Source organism: Periplaneta americana, chromosome 6 (assembly GCF_040183065.1).
Source record: "Periplaneta americana isolate PAMFEO1 chromosome 6, P.americana_PAMFEO1_priV1, whole genome shotgun sequence".
Classification (NCBI taxonomy): Eukaryota; Metazoa; Arthropoda; class Insecta; order Blattodea; family Blattidae; genus Periplaneta; species Periplaneta americana.
In genome coordinates, this window is record NC_091122.1 from 175,805,394 (window position 1) to 175,825,406 (window position 20,013).

The 20,013-nt window shown below is 37.2% G+C and overlaps 1 protein-coding gene across 1 annotated transcript in view; it reads left to right on the plus strand.

Moving 5' to 3' along the window:
- Positions 1 to 466: 466 nt before the first annotated feature.
- Positions 467 to 20,013, plus strand: part of LOC138702063 (calcium-activated chloride channel regulator 1-like) — a 300,024-nt gene continuing 280,477 nt past the window's right edge. Inside the window, exon 1 of the mRNA XM_069829597.1 lies at positions 467 to 1,572. Coding sequence (XP_069685698.1) covers positions 1,399 to 1,572 — 174 coding nt within the window. The 5' untranslated portion in view covers positions 467 to 1,398. The remainder of the gene's footprint in view (positions 1,573 to 20,013) is intronic.

Consider the following 20,013-nt stretch of genomic DNA (forward strand, 5'->3'; position numbering starts at 1 on the left):
GACGTAGATGGGAGGATAATATTAAAATGGATTTGAGGGAGGTGGGATATCATGATAGAGACTGGATTAATCTTGCACAGGATAGGGACCGATGGCGGGCTTATGTGAGGCCGGCAATGAACCTTCGGGTTCCTTGAAAGCCATTTGTAAGTAAGTAATGTTTGTAAGCAAGTAATTGCAGCCTATGTGAGGGTGGCAATGAATCTTAGGGTTCTCTAAAAAGCCATTTGTAAGTATGTAAGTGTAAACCCTAAATGGTTGGGAAAGGAAATGAAGCGACTGAAAGAAAAATAATAATGCACTTGTGAAAGTTGTACAGTTCCCAGCTAGTCAAATTGAGTAAATAAGAGAGTGAATACATGTATAAATGGATAAACGAAGTTACGGTTGTAGTAAGTTGGGGCATCGTTATAGTTCGGAGCGGTAGTTGTCGGTTGCGGGTGGGGGAGTCTGAACCATACTGGCTGCGCCGTGGAGCGTGTCGTCCGCGAGAGAGTGCGGGTCGAGAGAACTCCAGTCAGTGTCCGCGCGCAGCCCACGAAGAGCGGACGTGTTGAATCCAGGAGGTCCACTTGCTGGCCGTTCCTCACTTGTTTTGCGTGTGCTCGCAGAGGTCTCTCACCCGGTGCTGTTAACACAAGACAGTGTTTTGTTTTTGTGATCTATTACACAATGAAAGTGTGAGGTGTTACAACTTAACAGAAAAGGAAGCAAACCTTGGATTTTAAATGTTTTTTTAAAAGTTCAGTGAACCGTCACCAAGTTTTTTGTAACAATACTTTTATCAATTTTTTTTAAATATTTTAAATTCTGTAAGAGTGGTATCAGTTTCAACGCTGGTGTGGAATGAAATTTCGACGCAAGATTGTCTAGTTTTGAACGCTTATATAATGACTCCCCCAGTGGTGATTTAACAATCTCGAAGTGTGGTTACTTACTTTCATGTGTAATGTTAGTGCTGCTGACAAAATCACTCTAATTTTTTTTTGTAACTGCACTGTTATTAGCATCGTAGTCATGGCAACAAATGTCATTATGCTCGTTACCATGGCAATAAGCAAGGACCATCACTAGTGATTTCCTGTGTATAATTCAACTACATCAAGGCAATTTATAAATAAACTTTACATAGTTGTTTGAAACATTGACAAATGAACTTCAAAATAGTTAAACTGTGACGAGTTAACTTCAAAATATTTAAACTTTGTGACGAGTGAATTTCAAAATATTTAAACTTTGACGAGTTATCTTCAAAATAGTTAAACTGTGACGAGTTAACTTTAAATTACAAGTTAATTTTGTGTACGCTACAGACTGAAGGTTTGTTTTAATCCGTCGCTATAGTGACTGGAGAACTGCTTGGTGATCGTCTTAGCAACGGATAGTGTTGACGGAAGGATGGCCCGTTTCAGCGTGGTAGTCGCTGCACTGTTGTGTACGGTTCTGCAGGAATGGGGTCTCGTCAATGCGGGACCCATCATCTTCTACAACGGTGGATATGAAGGGGTAGTGGTAGGAATCGCTGATAATGTTCCAGCCCACGACTGCAGAAATATCCTCGACAAACTAGAGGTAGGATAACGCAATTATGAATAAGGGTTTACTTACATAACAAATACAGGGACATAATTTTATTTTTACTAACATTTTTGATATTACCCTGGCTATACCTTTGTATCAACGCCGTTTGCTACCCCCTTCCACGACTGGAGTTCGATGATACTGGCGTAATATACAAACAAATCACTTTACTAGGTATAGGAGGGAAGAAAAGTACTTCATCCATTTACGTAAACTAAAAAATATCGCGCTTTTGAGTTTGATAATTTTCGTTAGGTTTTTGTTTAATCAAAATACAGTACATTATTAACAATGAGTGTTTTTACTCACGAACTGAGCTGTCCATGTGGACGTATTCATTATGCAGTGTATATTATAGTGTCTACAGCACATTAGCGTAGAATATAGAGAATAAAGTCAAATTGAAAAATAATCATAATATGGATATTTAAACACATTTTTTTAAAATGGTGATCGTTCATTTCGATACAGGCTTCAGTTCTAATGTGCATATCATCGCACTATAGACTATTGTACCTAATTCCAATTACCAGTTTCGTCCTTCGTAACTAGTAACTCATGTTTAAATAATTCTGTACCTACTCTATAAAAGAGTACCTTACGTACTGTAAATTCAATCTTCACTTCTGCCCGATCCGAAAAGATAAAATTACTCAGACATATTATCTACTGTCCGTCCAAGTGGTTATGTCGTAGAAAGGGAGGAAAACACGTGACAGTTAATTACTTAACGAGACCCTTTTATTTAAGTTATTTTAAACAGTTGTATAATATTACGTAGACGTCCAATTCCTAACAGAAATTAATGTTCTCAGAAAAGAGCTAAGACGACAACCCAGCCACTAGCTGGCGAATAAAAGCAGGTGGGGGAAACCGGGATACGACGTAGGCAAATGGACGACAGTACCTGTGCGAAAATGATTCAATATTGAAAGATCTTTCGTCACTGGAAAACGCAAACATGTTTTTGGAACGTACTGTTTACTATGACCGTAAGGCTACTATGACTGTATATGCGGTCTTTGGTCTGTGTGCAGGACGGTTGAACTTCATTAGTAGAAGGGGTGGGAATGAAGTACATTCAAAAACTCAGGTACAATAAAAATTGAAGTAAAAATGAAATGATGTCCCTGTATATCTAAACTTATGTGTAGTGCCAACGTATCAGGTATTTTTGTGACGTATTGAGTTGAAGTTATCAAATAGGCATTAAAACTGAGATATCTGTTAGGAATAGTGTCTTCATACTAGAACGTGAGACGATTGTTATGTGTTAAAAACTAGAGGTTTTCCTCCGGCGTGTGTTCGAATCCTGGCTGGGTGATTGAACTGGTATGCGTTTTAAAACATTTGCGCATACTATCGAGAGTGGGCGACGGGAACCGACCGCTAAAACGTTCTTTCACATTATGGGAAACAATTTTCTGTTTCATGAGCAAAAATGCCTGCTTTGACCTAATCGAAGTGCTCTGAATCAGAATCTGTATTCAGATTTTCTATATCATGTCAGGTTCTTCTCAAATTTTTAGAATAAAAACGAAAAAAAAGTCAAAATTGGCGAAGATCGTAATAAATTGTTTATGTAGACTGTATTTTAACGCGATAATCTAACTTACATGACTTTTCTTAGTTAATTGAAGTGATCTGAATCAGAAGATTTTCTGTATCACGTAAGGTTCTTCTGAAATTTTTTAAAATACAAGCTAAAAAAGGTCAAAAAGTAGCGAAGTTCATTCTGGTGGACGGGCAAAAGGGCTTAAGTCACCCTATAAAAAATTTACAGGAGGAATTTTCAAAGAATTCCTTTATTAATTTTTTTTATTTAACGACGCTCGTAACTGCAGAGGTTATATCAGCGTCGCCGGTGTGCCGGAATTTTGTCCCGCAGGAGTTCTTTTACATGCCAGTAAATCTACTGACATGAGCCTGTCGCATTTAAGCACACTTAAATGCCATCGACCTGGCCCGGGATCGAACCCGCAACCTTGGGCGAGAAGGCCAGCGCTATACCAACTCTCCAACCAGGTCGACATTTTCAAAGATTTGAACAGGTGCTGTAAATCAGAAAAGTGAGATGTTTCGGCTATTTCATGATTTTCTTTTTTGTTGAAGTCATTGGTTTTAGGATCTCTTTTAGAAAATGGGTTTAATGAAGAAATATAAAATTAAAATCTTAGATCATAAAATTAATGACTTAAGCCCTTTTGCATGCCTTTCGGAGATATATTATTAACGCGATAAACTTACATGTCTGTTCTTAGTTAATCCAAGTGCTTTGAATCGGAATATGTATTTAGATTTTCTGTATTACGTTAGGTTCTTCTCAAATTTTTAAAATAAAAACGAAAAAACGTCAAAATTGGTGAAGATCATATTACATTTTTTATGTAGACTGTATTTTAACGCGATAATCTAACTTACATGACTGTTCTTAGTTAATTGAAGAGATCTGAATCAGAATGTGTAGTGTATTTATATTTACTGTATCACGTCAGGTTCTTCTGAAATTGTTTAAATAGAAACTAAAAAACTCAAAATTGGCGAAGTTCATTCTGGTGGACGGGCAAAAGGGCTTGTCACTATAAAAAATTTACAGGAGGAATTTTCAAAGATTTAAACAACTGCTGTAAATCAGAAAAGTGACATGTTTCGGCTATTTCATGATTTTTGACGTCATTATTGGCTTTAGGATCTCTTTTAGGAAACGGGTTTAATGAAGAAATATAAAATTAAAATCTTGTATCATAAAAGTAATGACTTAGGCCCTTTTGCATGTCCATCGTTAACTCGATAATCTAAACTTACATATTGTTCTTAGTTAATAGAAGTATCTTGAAACCGAATCAGTATTTTGATTTTCTGTATCACTTGAGGTCCTTCTGAAAATTTTAAAATAAAAACGAAAAAAAAAAAGTCAAAATTGGCGGAATTCAATATATTATATTTTTTAATATATTAACCCGATAATCTAGCTAACATGATTGAGTTTAGTTAATTGATGTGCCCTGAATCCGAATCTGTATTTATATTTGCTGGATTTCAGATTTTTCTGATATCAAAAGAAAAACTGAAAGTGTCAAAATAGGCGAAGTGCATTTTTTATAAAGAACTTTAACGCGATGATCTAACTTAGTTAAGTTTATGTACAACTGACTATTCATAGTTAATGCAAGTGTCCTAAATCCTATTCTGTATTCAAATTTTCTGTATCACGTCAGATTTTTCTGTAACATTTTTAATAAAAACGAAAAGCGACGAAATTTATACGAACAATTGAAAAAAGTCAAACGAAGCTCTTTTTTTTTTCTGCATCCAAATCACTGATTGAAAATAAATTAAATCACATGTACTTAGTAACAAAGCAGGAAGATAAAACTGTCGAATGCGCATCATTATATTTACGAAAAGGCACTTTTCAATGCCAATAATTTATTTTATGTGCATAAGGTTAGAATTTTGAAGTAAGAGGGAAAGGGTGCAATCCATGTTCTGGAGTTTATCCTTTTTTTTCTTTGCCGGTACCTTCGCATCTTAAGAAACTTTCTTTTCACAAAAGAAACATACATTCCAAGCTACAAAGAAAAGCCGTACAAATAAATGCAGAAATGAAGTAACCTATATTTTTTTCTTGTTTCCTAGCAACATTTTTACGAAAAAAAAGAAGGCAAGAAATTCAGAGATAGCCGACTTCGTTTATAAATTTAATTGTATAATCAATTATGTATAAATTACCATCCTTAACTTAACAATTTAAGTAATTATGTAATGATACATAGTAGATGATTTCAATAAATAGATATTTTCAGGAATTTGGAAAACCTTGTGTTTGTCAAAAATTGAACGTGATGAAACGAAACTAAATGTGGGTTAAATGTGATTACCCATAGTGGGGGACTATAAAATATAGGCCTAAAATGTTTCTCTTAAGCAAAATGGTTGCATATCAATGTTATCTGATTAGATTTTCCGAGCTTTTCGGAATGTCAGGTAACCCTATGGCGAATTCTCGGATTCATCTAGCCAAATACTATCATACTATCACCGATTCATAGACGCTAGGTCATCTCACAGCGTGTATTTGATACAGCATCGATAAATAACCGACTAAAACAACGGCTATCCTGAACAAGATTAATCCAGTCCCTATCATCATATCCCACTTCCCTCAAATCCATTTTAATATTATCTTCCCATCTACATCTCGGTCTCCCCAAAGGTCTTATCTTTCCGGCGTCCCAACTAACACTCTATATGCATTTCTGGATTCGCCCATACGTGCTACATGCCCTGTCCATCTCGAACGTCTGGATTTAATGTTCCTAATTATGTCAGGTGAAGAAAACAATGCGTGCAGTTCTGCGTTGTGTAACTTTCTCCATTCTCCTGTAATTTCATCCCTCTTAGTCCCTCCACTATACCAACAATAAAATGATTAGGTTTGTAACTTTACCAGGAATAAAAGAAAAAAAAAACGTGAAATTTAATTTTTTGCCTGCATACTAAAGTTGATATAATGGGCTTATCATACAATAGAAATTTAAGTTTTCTTCTTTTTTTTCGTATCATAAATTGAATTAACTTTGTTAAGGAAGGTGTTGTGTAACTTTAACCGAACTTTTGGTACTCTTGATTTCAAATATTACTGTAACATACTGTGCAAACATTTTCGTCAATAAAATATGCCGGTATAGAATTCAGAACCAAATATTAGGTCTAGTGTCGGTATTCTGAATACTAGTAATGAAATTTAGCGGTATGTCGAAATGCCGAAAGTTACAGGTAATGTTAGCCAAACCTGTAGCTAATAATAATAATAATAATAATAATAATAATAATAATAATAATAATAATAATCCGTGGTGCGACAGCCCATGAAGGGTCAAGTGTGACCAGCCGACTGTCGGTCTCACGTTCACATGCCTCAGAAGAGGTGAACTATCATCCAAACACTACCATGGTAACCTGTGGTCAACAAGATGATTCCCTCCGCTGTTATAGCTGGTTTTCGAATCCGGATTTCGCTACCTGTCATAGCTCCCCCAAATGCATCATGATCCTGGGTAGGTACCGATCTCATACACTGGCCGAAATTTAATGAGAACTTTTCTTCTCTAAGCCACCGGCGTGGGTCAGTCGCTTAAGGCGTTTGCTTAACGGTCTGAAGTTGCGCTCGGGCGCGGGTTCGATCCCCGGTTGGGCTGATTACCTGGTTGGGTTTTTTCCGAGGTTTTCCCCAACCGTAAAGTGAATGCCAGGTAATCTATGGCGCGGCCTCATCTCGCCAAATACCATCTCGCTATCACCAATCTCATCGACGCTAAATAACCTCGTAGTTGATACAGCGTCGTTAAATAACCAACTAAAATAAATTTCTTCCCAATGAGGACTCGAACCAGCGCCCATTCCGTAACGCAAGTTCAGGCAAGATGCATTAAAGTTCTTAAACCACGACGCTACGGCGCTGGACTGTAATTAATTATGGCTGTTGCGAAATCGACTGAGGTAGTTAATACTAAAAAAAAAAAAAAAATGAATGAAATTATATACGGAATCAATATTGTCACGACAACCAACATTATGAAGGCAATTTGCATTGATAATAAGTGAAGGTTAAATCTAAGTGCATAGGAATGTAATGGAAAATAGGAAGAAATGTTAAAACGTGATCGGTGCAAAGTCGATTTCGGAATGGCCATGTATCTATTGTGGAACTGCCATCCGTTCCTGATTATGTATTTGGAATCTAATTTTAACAAAGTTGGAATAGATAGAAATACTCAAAATATGGACACCATTTGCAACATTTTAGAATTTTAGGCGAAGGTGATCAAAATGAAAATTTTGTTTTCTGATCATGCGTTTGAAATTTAAAATGAAGTCTAATATTATAGGACAGCTTAATTTCATTAGGGCTATATAAAACAACGTTACAATTCTTTGTACCCTTATTAGAAACAAAAATTTTACATGGAGATAAATGTGGAAAGTTACATAAATAAACACCATTTTGTGAGGGTTATGTTGTTACAGCGATTGAGTTGTAGTGAAGAATAAAATTTTTTAGCTCATTTCCCCTCCCCGCAAATCTTTTGTTGGAAATTTAGTTTTTACAGCTTCTGGGACATAGTTACAGATTCTTCAGCATTAAAACTAGAAGTAATTTCGAAATATTGAAGAAGTTGATTTTCTTCACAGACGAGAAATTATTTCTTTTTATTTTATTGGGTTATTTTACGAAGCTGTATCAACATCTAAGTTATTTAGCGTCTGAATGATATGAAGGTGATAATGCCGGTGAAATGAGTCCGGGGTCCAGCACCGAAAGTTACCCAGCATTTGCGCGTATTGGGTTGAGGGAAAACCCCGGGAAAAACCTCAACCAGGTAACTTGCCCCGACCGGGATTCGAACCCGGGCCTCCTGGTTTCGCAGCCAGACGCGCTGACCGTTACTCCACAGGTGTGGACAATTATTTCTCATCTGGTCTTTTGATTCTGCAATGGTTTTCAGTTACTCAGATGAAATATTAATAATGTTTTACAGTTGCCATAGTAACAAAGTTTATGAATAAGTTAATTAATCGACCAGCTGTAGTAATCCACGGTAATATATATTTAAGCTGTTACAACACAAATTCGTTCTCGATACGTACTAATTTTTACTTCATTTATATTAAGCTTATATTTTGGTCAAAAAATGTAATATTTATCCCTATGAAAACACTCTTCTTTTATTCCATGATTTATAGAACTATAGTTCCTCACTAGGCAAATAGCTTAACTGTTCACTTATTGTGTAAAGTTTTGTTATAATAGGCCTACATTAGTTTTCATTGGGATATTTGTAAATATTTCCTGAAGTACCGTACAATAGTGGCAAAAAAAAAAACCGGACCGACCCTTGTAGCTGATTTCAGAGCCTTGTTCACTCAGAGCACGATAGTAGACTGGCAACCAAGACTTTTCGAATTCTGCCTGGGAAAGAAACCTTTTTTTTTTTTTTTTTGTTCCTTATTCAAATTTATTCCCAATACTTTTCGATTGCAGCGATATTTTACTACTTAATTACCTTATTATGCCCAGAACATGAATTTTTACCAGCAATCGAAAAGTATTGGGAATAAATTTGAATAAGGAACAAAAAAACATTTACCTTTCCAGGCAGGATTCGAACCACGAAAGTCTTAGTTACCAGTCAATCGTGCTCTGAGTGAACAAGGCTCTGAAATCAGCTACAAGGGCCGGTCCGGTTTTTTTTTACCACTACTGTACATAACTCAAAATAATGTTTTTTTTACACGATCGTGTTTTTTTTTTTTTACAGCTATTGTTGTCAGGCCTTGAAAGTTAGAATTCCCACACTGAAACTTGTTGCTACGGAAACCATTCTTCATAACATAAAACTACTGAAATAGACCCATTACAGTGCATTTATTGTTACCTACTTAGTTACTGTTACAGTATAGTTTTGCGAACTCCTTGGAATAATATTGCTCTAAATTTTCAATGCAAAATATATTTTATTTGCAATTTTAAAGAAAAAATTTTCTTCCCGTTTAGGACTCGAACCAGCACCCATTTCGTACTTCCATTCCAAAGCCCACGGGTACGGCATGGGGTAATATAAATATATTGATTAATATTACGTTCCAATTCATGAAGTTTCTATTGAAAAAGTTGCTTTTATAAAGTTTTCGTAATATAAATGTTTTTTTTTTCTAATTAGGCAACCCTCTATATTTCATAGTTTCCGTAGTAATGAAGTTTATCTATGAATTAATAGGAAGCATGTCTTATACTCGTATATAGCGAAGTTGGGTTAAAATGCATGAAAGTTCATAACGAAACGCTGGCTTATAGAATATTAAAAATTGTTTTTGAAGTAGATAACCCGCAATACTTTCTTAACTGATAATGGAGCCATTATAAAGAAACAGTAGACGGCTTCGTGAATGTTTTAAGTTTGATATGCATTAACCTTTAAGAACAGAATCTAGATAAGTACTTGTAAGCAATTTTAAACTTCCAGACTGATATTTTAGTGCCAAGAAAGTACGAATCAATATCCAATAGAACTGTTGAACATACTGCAATATCCTGATAGAACGAATAGAAATACGTAACATACAAAAAGCCACCGACGTAGCTCAGTTGGCTAAGGCGCTTGCAAGTCGACCCGGAGTTGTGCTCGGGTGCGGATTCGATTCCTCCTTGGGCTGATTATCTAGTTGGATTTTTTCCGAGGTTTTCCCCAGCCGTTAGGCAAATGTCAGGTAATCTATGACGAATCCTCGGCCTCATCTCGTCAAATACCACCTCGCTATGATAAATTCCATCTACGCTAAATAATCTAGTAATTAATACTTACTTAAAAATGGCTTTTAGAGAACCTGCAGGTTCATTGCCACTCTCACATAAGCCCGCTATCGTTCTCTATCCTGAGCAAGATTAATCCATCCCTACCATCATATCCCATCTCCCTCAAATCCATTTTACTGTTATCCTACCACCCACGTCTTGGCCTCCTCAAAATATTTTTCCCTTCGGGCTCAGAACTAACACTCTATATGCATTTCTGGATTCGCCTATACGTGCTACATGTCCATCTCAAACGTCTGGATTTAATGTTCCTAATTATGTCAGGCGAAGAATAAAATGCGTGCAGTTCTGTGTTGTGTAACTTTCTCCATTCTCCTGTAACTTCATCCCTCATCGCCCCAAATATTCTCCTAAGCACCTTATTCCCAAACACCCTTAACCTCTGTTCCTCTCTCAAAGTGAGGGTCCAAGTTTCACAGCCATACACAACAACCGGTAATATAACTGTTTTGTAAATTCTAACTTTGAGTTTGTTTTGAGAGCAGACTGGATGACAAAAGATTCTCAACCGAATAATAACAGGCATTTCCCATATTTATTCTGCGTTTAATTTCCTCCCGAGTGTCATTTATATTTGTTACTGTTGCTCCAAGAAATTTGAATTTGTCCATCTTTTCAAAGGATAAATTCTAAATTTTCATATTTCCATTTAGTACTATGTTCTGGTCACGAGACATAATCATATACTTTGTCTTTTGGGTATTTACTTCCAAACCTATCCCTTTACTTGGTTCAAATAAAATTCCCGTGTTTTTCATAATAGTTCGTGGATTTCCTCCTATCATATTCACGTCATCCGCGTAAACAAGCAGCTGATGTAACCCTTTCAATTCCAAACCCTCTCTGTTATCCTGGACTTTCCTAATTGCATATTCTAGAGCGAAGTTAAAAAGTAAAGGTGATAGTGCATCTCCTTGCTTTAGCCCACAGTGAATTGGAAAAACACCAGACAGAAACTGGCCTGTACGGACTTTGCTGTACGTTTCACTGAGACATTTTAATTAATCGTTGTAATTGATACAGCGTTGTTAAATAAACAAGTAAAAAACCATACAAAATAGAAGATATATTTTGTATTTATGACACTATACATTTAAACGGCTGGGATAAACATAGATGCTGTTACTGCAAGTTTTCTTGGAATGATGTCGTCACGAACACAATCACAGATTAAACACATCGCACGGGATTAACAGTCATGACGTAGGCTTGGTTTTGTCCCACGCCTGGCTCAGTCAGGGCACTTCATGTCAAGAAATACAGCAGCAATTAACAAATTACATTTGTGTAGAAAACTAAGCGTTATCTTATGATGATTGTAGAGCATTAAGATAATTAGATAATTTCATGTTATACTCATAATAGCTGAAGGAGACTATACTGTTCATTATTAAAACTGTCATTACGTTAAGTAACATTTTAGTGTGATATGTGAGGCGCTCTTCTGTTCCTTGTAGGGAAATATGAATTTATCGTTCTCCTGTGAGAGTGAGGGTTTCTGTCTTGTTTGAGATTCTGTCTTATCTTGAAGTATGGCCTTGCACTACTTCACACAAAAGCCACGCCATAATGGTACAGGACAAAGGAGGTGGTGGTGGTGGTGGTGGTGGTGGTGGAAGAGTCATTAGAAATGGAATGAATTACTAAGGACGCAAAGGTGTCCATTCTGCTACTTACAGAGTTGAACTTTAATATGGACGACGAATGGTCTTGTAACTTTTGCCTGCAACCCTTCCATTCAAAGACAGCGTTCTTTTCGTGCCGTAAATCTACGAAACTATTCCTCCAACTTTGCTCATCTTCCGGAGGTTGTCACGTTACTGTTCTTTAATGTTGTAAGAATCTATCGAGATTTGAAATCGCGAACATTGGTTCCAGTAACAAGCTCAACAGTTGAATGCAAAGAGAAGAAGGGGAATACAAGGAGAACAAGTGGAATACGAGGACAAGGGGAATACAAGATGAACAAGGGGAACATAAGGGAAATAATAGGAAGACAATAAGAGAAAAGAGAAGACAAGGAGAACAAGGGGAATACAAGGAGAACAAGGGGAATACAAAGAGAAGGGAAATATAAGCAGAATAAGGGAAATAAAAGGAGAACAAGGGGAATACAAAGAGAAGAAGGGAAATATAAGCAGAATAAGGGAAATACAAGGAGAACAAGGGGAATACAAAGAGAAGAAGGGAAATATAAGTTGAAGGAGGAGGAATACAAGGTGAACAAGAGGCATAGAAGGAGAACGGGGGAAATACAAGAGAACAAGGGGAATACAAGAACAAGGGGTATACAAGCTCAACAAGGAGAATGAAAACTGAACAAGGGAGAATAAAAGTTGAAGGAGGAGGAATACAAGGTGAACAAGAGGCATAGAAGGAGAACGAGGGAAATACAAGGAGAACAAGGGGAATACAAGAACAAGGGGTATACAAGCTGAACAAGAAGAATGAAAACTGAACAAGGATGATGAAAGTTCAACAAGAGAGAATACAAGGTGAAGAAGAGGTATACAAGGAGAACGAGGGGAATACAAAAGAACAAGGAGAATAGAAAAGTAGCGACTACAGTACAAGGAGAATAGAAGCAGAACAAAGGGAAGGCAAGGAGAGCAATTTTTTTTTTCAAAAATAATGAAGGGAATAAAGGAGAACAAGAGAAATGCAAGGAGACCAAGGGGAATACAAGATGAACAAGGGGAATACAATGTGAGTAAGGGAAATACAAGAAGAACAATAAAAACACAAGGAGAAGAGGAATATACAAGGATGACAAGGAAAATACAAGGAGAACAAGGGGAATACAAGGAGAACAAGGGGAATGCAGGGAGAACAAGGGGAATGCAGGGAGAACAAGGGGAATGGAAGGAGGACAAGGTTAATATTACGGGAACAAAGAATACTAAAGGAGAATACAAGCAGAAAAAGGGGAGGACAAGGAGAGCAAGGGGAATACAGGAAGAATGAGGGGAATACAGGACAATAAGGGTATGATAATGAAAACAAGAAGGAAAAGGACAATATACTGATAATAAGAGGAATGCAATGAGAAAAAGGAAATACAGGAGGAACAAGGGGAATACAAGGAGAAGTAAAGAAGATCAGGAAAACAATGGGGAATACAATGCGAATAGGGGTAATAAAAAGAGAACAGAAGGAGAACAAGGGGAAGACATGGAGAACAAGGGACTGCTATGGGAATAAGAATAAAAAAACAAAGGGACTACAAACAAAACAAAGAGAATACAGTAATAACAAGGAGAATACAAAGAGAACAATGGTAATACAATGGGAATAAGGCAGAGACAAGGAGAATAAGGTGAATACAATGAAAATAAGGGGAATACAAGTACAACAATGTGAATACATGAAGAACAAGGTGAATACAAGAATAACAAGGAAAATACAAGGAGAACAAGGGAAATACTAGGGTAAAACAAGTAGAATAAAAGGAATACAAGGGAACAGGAAAAGGACAAGGAGGGGATTAAATGGAGAACAAAAGGGAGACGAGGAGAATAAGGGGAATACTAGGAGAACACGTAATGCTACATAAAATATGTATATAGTAAAGTTATACATCTGTCAATTTTTTCAGGTTTTCCTCAAATGTAAGGTGAATGTCATGTAATAATTTGGCGAATCACGAAACTTTTCTCACCGCTAGATAACCGTATAGTTGATAGAGAATCGTTAAAAACATTTTAAATAAAGAAGGCTGTAACATAGGGCAAGAGGTACATGTGCAGTCGCTTAGAGAGGGAAATGTAATTCCACTTGAACTGGAATCGAACTCATCTGTAACTAAAAGTGCTACCGTTCCAGCTAGAAAACTTTCTGGGTCGTCTCATGGGGGAAAATTATTTTAATCTCATTTCTGGTTGTATTTTCGAGGAGGCGGGGTTTGTAAGTTGGTGTACGCGGTGCGAATACCCTAGAGAGTCAGAATACGGTGAGCACCAAGAAACGTCGAAGTGCTGCCAACACATTAAACTTGTCGCATTAAGTCTAATAGTCGTAAGACCCATAATACCCGTCTTTCAGACTTGGGACGGATGAAATGTAGAGCCCAGATGTTATCCCTTGATGCCGGGCAGGATGGGATTTAGGGGGATATAAGCTGAGAATCACTCATCTTTGAAGTTCCTGAAAAAAGTAGAAGTATATATCAAAGAAAGCAAGTCACGGCTCTAGGGCAAAATTCTTACGTATATAGAATGGAGAATGTGACATCAGTAGTGTCGTTTAGTATTAGGTCATTCAGTTCAGCCTTGTTACGGATCACTATTTATGTTTCTAGACATTTACCGAACATGGAATCCTTGGCAAGCCTTATTTAAGGGGTTAGGTACAGCTTACAGCAGTAAAATTTTTGGAAATATCCAACAGTTTTTTTTCTCCATTACTGTATCTTGTATAACAATGAAAATTGGTATCTATATAAAACACTGTGGACTCGCGTTACGGAATGCGCGCTGGTTCGAGTCCTCTTGGAGGAAGAAATTTTCTCATGAAATTTCGGCCAGTGTATGGGACCGGTGCCCACCCAGCATCGTGATGCAAATGGGGAGCTACGATAGGTAGCGAAATCCAGTTGCGAATGCCAGCTATAAAGACTAGGGGGGGGGGATCATCGTGCTAACCACACGATACCTCCATTCTGGTTGGATGATCGTCCACCTCTGCTTCGGCATGTGGGCGTGAGGCCAGCAGTCGGCCGATCGGTCTAGGCCCTTCACGGGATGTAGCGCCACGGATTATTATTATTATTATTATTATTATTATTATTATTATTATTATTATTATTATAAAACTCTGTCCTTCTGCTATATGAAAAAACATATTTTTACGATTAAAAATAATTATTTATATATATATATATATATATATATATAATTTCTTTTTCAAAATTCAAAATGGTGGCAGTTTACTGTGCAGTGATGAAGCGTTTCCCTCATAACTCATAAACTTGTTAACTTTTTCATGTTATCTCTCTTTTATTTTATTGCTGAAACTCATGTTTACAATATCATGCTCTTTCAACTACATTCCTTAATAAATATATTTTTTATTCTCTTTGCATTCCCCTTGTTCTCCTTGTATTCCCCTTGTTCTCCTTGCATTTCCCTTGTTCTCATTCTATTCCTCTTGTTTTCCTTGCATTCCTCTTGTTCTCCTTGTATTCCCCTTGTTCTCCTTGCATTCCCCTTGTTCTCCTTGCATTCCCCTTGTTCTCCTTGCATTCCCCTTGTTCTCCTTGCATTCCCCTTGTTCTCCTTGCATTCCCCTTGTTCTTCCTGCATTCCCCTTGTTCTCCTTGCATTCTCCTTTTCTCCTTGCATTCCCCTTGTTCTCCTTGCATTCCCCTTGTTCTCCTTGCATTCCCCTTGTTCTCCATGCATTCCCCTTGTTCTCCATGCATTCCCCTTGTTCTCCTTGTATTCCCCTTGTTCTCCTTGCATTCCCCTTGTTCTCCTTGCATTCCCCTTGTTCTACTTGCATTCTCCTTGTTCTCCTTGCATTCCCCTTGTTCTCCTTGCATTCCCCTTGTTCTCCTTGCATTCTCCTTGTTCTCCTAGCATTCTCCTTGTTCTCCTTGCATTCCCCTTGTTCTCCTTGCATTCCCCTTGTTCTCCTTGCATTCCCCTTGTTCTCCTTGCATTCCCCTTGTTCTCCTTGCATTCCCCATATTCTCCTTGCATTCTCCTTATTCTCCTTCCATTCCCCTTGTTCTCCTTGCATTCCCCATGTTCCCCTTGCATTCTCCTTGTTCTCCTTCCATTCTCCTTGTTCTCCTTGCATTCCCCTTGTTCTCCTTGCATTCCCCTTGTTCTCCTTGCATTCCCCTTGTTCTCCTTGCATTCCCCTTGTTCTCCTTGCATTCCCCTTGTTCTCCTTGCATTCCCTTTGTTCTCCTTGCATTCCCCTTGTTCTCCTTGCATTCCCCTTGTTCTCCTTGCATTCCCCATGTTCTCCTTGTTCTCCTTCCATTCCCCTTGTTCTCCTTGCATTCCCCTTGTTCTCCTTGCATTCCCCTTGTTCTCCTTGCGTTCCCCATGTTCTCCTTGTTCTCCTTCCATTCCCCTTGTTCTCCTTGCATTCCCCTTGTTCTCCTTGCATCCCCCTTGTTCTCCTTGCGTTCCCCTTGTTCTCCTTGCATTCCCCTTGTTCTCCTTGCATTCCCCTTGTTCTCCTTGCATTCTCCTTGTTCTCCTTGCATTCCCCTTGTATTCCCTTTTCCACATTGTGTTTACCTTGTTTTCATTGTCTTACACTTATTCTCATTTTATTACTCCGATTCTTATTGTATACCCCTTACTCTTCTTGTCTTTCCCTTGTTCTGCTTGTATTCTTCTTTTGTCTTCTTTGTTCGCTTTGTATTATCCTTGTTCTCCTTGCATTCCCTTTGTTCTCTTTGTATTCCCCTTGTTCTCCTTGCATTCCCCTTGTTCTCTTTGTATTCCCCTTGTTCTCCTTGCATTCTCCTTGTTCTCCTTGCATTCCTCTTATTCTCTTTGTATTCCTCTTGTTCTAATTCTATTCCCCTTATTCTCCTTGCATTCCCCTTGTTCTCCTCGCATTCCCCTTGTTCTCCTCGCATTCCCCTTGTTCTCCTTGCAATCCCCTTGTTCTCTTTGTATTTCTCTTATTCTCATTCTATTTCTCTTGTTTTCCTTGCATTCCGCTTATTCTGCTTGCATTCCCCTTGTTCTCCTTGTATTCCCCTTGTTCCTCTTGTATTCTCTTTTTCTCATTGTTTACCTTGTTTTCATTATCTTACACTTACTGTCCTATTCTACATATTGCGTAAATGTTAATCAAAATTGAATTGAGTTCAGAAGTCATCCTTGCAATGGGTGAAGTTTGTACTGAATTTTCTGACCCAACAGTAGGAATATTATTTGTAGTATGCGTTTTAACAGGAGCCACAATTCAGCGTTGTTCAAGCACTAGATCAGAACAACATGGACGATAAATCGAACTGAAAATGTACAGAATGAAAGTGAATTAATTAAAATTGTAAACGTCATGACAACACAGCCCTTATAGCTGGACTTCGGTTTTTTTTGCCAGTCCATTTTACAAGCTACCTACATTTTATTAATTTCAGTGCACATTCATCTTCCTGTATATCTGTCCACAATGTTGTCATTTCTGTGAATTCATACTCATAAAATCTGAAATACTGTAGATGAAATATCGGAAAAACATCCAATATATCATTTGGTAGAATGCTAGAGGATGGCACGCGTATTGAATTGCGTGTAGCAAAAGCGGGCTTTATTGTAAGTATCTTAGATATATGAATAGTCACAAGAAAATCTTAGAATATAATGCAGAAGTCTAGAAATGAAATGTCCCTACGAACAAGAAGTGGTACAAAATTTAATAAAATATGAGGAGCTTAAAAAAGGTATATAAAAAGTGTCACAAAAGTGGCATACATTATCCTTTATAGCTGAAATAGTATTCAAAAGATACACACAGCTGAAATCACTTAATATGTATCAGAATAAAAAGATTAATTTTCTTTTCTCCAATATATTCAATTTTAAATGGGAGCTACCGGCATTTGTTTCTGTATTTGTCATCATCACGAAGCGACTTTAATCCTCAAGGCATAAACTATGTAGGTCATGTCTATTGTTGACATTCTGTTCTTTTGTTTTGTAAACAAATGAATGCAGTCCTGTATTAAAAACAAGAAATAAATGTTATCCATGTTGTTATTATTACAACTAAACTTCATTTAATTTTTTTTATATATTTCTTAAGGGCGAAATGAATGCTACAACAGAGCATTACGAATTCAATTTTGAAACTTACTTCCGCACAAGAGTTTTAGTTGAGAGAAGTATCTGACAAATTGATCAAAATTCCAGCAATATTCTCGACGAAACCTTCTAAAAGTTAATAGGTAAATTCAATATTTTCTTGTTCACGTTACAAAATAACACAAGTTTTAAGCACGAATAGAGATTCCGAAGGCCATCATAAGGGAGGTTCATTTGATTTTGCTTCGTACAGTTATTTCATAAAATATAAAGTGTTCTCTTGTCTTTAAAGTGTTGAATAGTTTTGTGTGATTGTTGCTATTATAATTATATTAGTAACAGAACAATTAAATGGCTAAAGCACTCCCACAAATAAACTATCGTCACAGTCTAGTATATATATAGTCACGAAGCTCAATACGTAGTAAATATGCATCCATAGGTAGTTGCTAGCCACTAGGATCGCTAATATCGCCTCATTACAGACAATGCGAAATAATACCGGCACAGTCTATTGTTTCTAGCACCCTCACAACTCAAGCTTCGTGACTGTATATGCTAGACTGTGCTATCATATAACCTCTTCAGAGGAGATGGATTTTAATAATGGAAACAATGAAAATGATATCGAATTCAATGCAATATTAGGTATTTTTTTTACTATAAAATCTTCAAATTTGAACTCATTTTGAAGACAGTAAAGTAGCTCTAAGCTAGACGAAAAGAGATCAGATAAATCTGAAAATTTCATAATACATGAAAACATTCAACTTAAATATATTATGAAACAACCTTGAGTAACAACAATGAAAAATGCCAAAATATATACACAAAGAGATCGAAATAGTTTGCAACCAGATGCAAATAAGAAACCAAAACTCAACTCAAATCCAACTAGCTTAGTATTCTTCTAAAACAAATATAACATTCGTACACCATGATATACAACTACAAAAACAAATTTTATCCTCTCACAACTGCAATGGATCAAGAAATTTTGGCAACAGAAGGTAACACATCAACTCAAACAGAAAATATACCAATGAATCAAACACAACAAATTAGAACGCCCCAAATAATCGTGAAAAAATCACCAACAGGCTATCTCCTCAAAGAAAGAAATCTGGAATTGATAAGTCCGGGGATCTGGAGGGCCATTGGATGTCACCAAAGCGAGAAATGAGTCTGCCCGGAAACAGCTGTCCCAATCTGTTCCTGCTGATATTGGCTGTGTGGACAGTGACTCCATCTTGCTGGAACCATGTGTCGAGATGTCCTATTCTTTTAATTCAGGTACCAGGAATGTGTCCTGGAGATCCTCGAAAAAGTAAGGGCATATAATTCCAAATGTGACTGTGCAATGGAGGGTTGGTGTCTGACCAATACTGGAAGTTTTGATTGTTGACAAATCCGGTTAAATGGAAATATGCTTCAACCGACATAAGCAAATTAGGCAGAATTTTGTTGTTCTCAGCAATAATTTCTTGAAGTTGTACACAGGATGCTATTCTCATCTGCTGGTCAATTGGGCGTAACTCATGAACAATTTGGAACTTATAAGGATGGCATTTCAAATCTGTTTTCAATATCGGTGAAGCGATCGCCATCTGATTTGCATTGTCAGCGAATGTCACCGGACTGAACCCTGTGGAATTCACTGCATTTCTGCTCAACAGGATTGACATTCTCAGGCGTCCTTGGCCTACCCGACGATTTCGTGTTTCCCACTTTTCCATATTCCCTCCAAGACTGTACTCATCGCACAATTGCCCGTCTGTCACGATGATCACGATGTCCTTGGCGAAAGAAACACTGAACTGCGATTACACTAAGGCCCAATTGTATAAAACTCCCTGACTAAAGATCAACTTTGATCGAAGATCGAAAAGTGAACCGAGTTCAGACACTTTTTCTATTGTATAAAACTTTTCTGCGATCAAATTACCTTGGTTCAAATGCAATCTAAGTTCACGTGAAAAGAATTTGGCAACATCGCATAAACAGGTGAAATATGTGATGCGCGGATCGTGTTGTACAAGTTTGTTCAGTGTTGCCAATCTAGTGACTTTAACTCTTTTTCAATAACAATTATTTCTTTTAACTTTTGTATTGCTTAAATAGGGATTTAGCGAACTTTTTAGCACCCCATAGTGATACAATTTAATCTTTCTTTGTTGATAATGAGAAATCTAGCGACTTTCCAACTACTTTTTGGCGACTTTCCGTACACTCTGTTGGAGACACTGGTTTTTTTTTTGTGCGATGTAAATAATGGCGGACAAT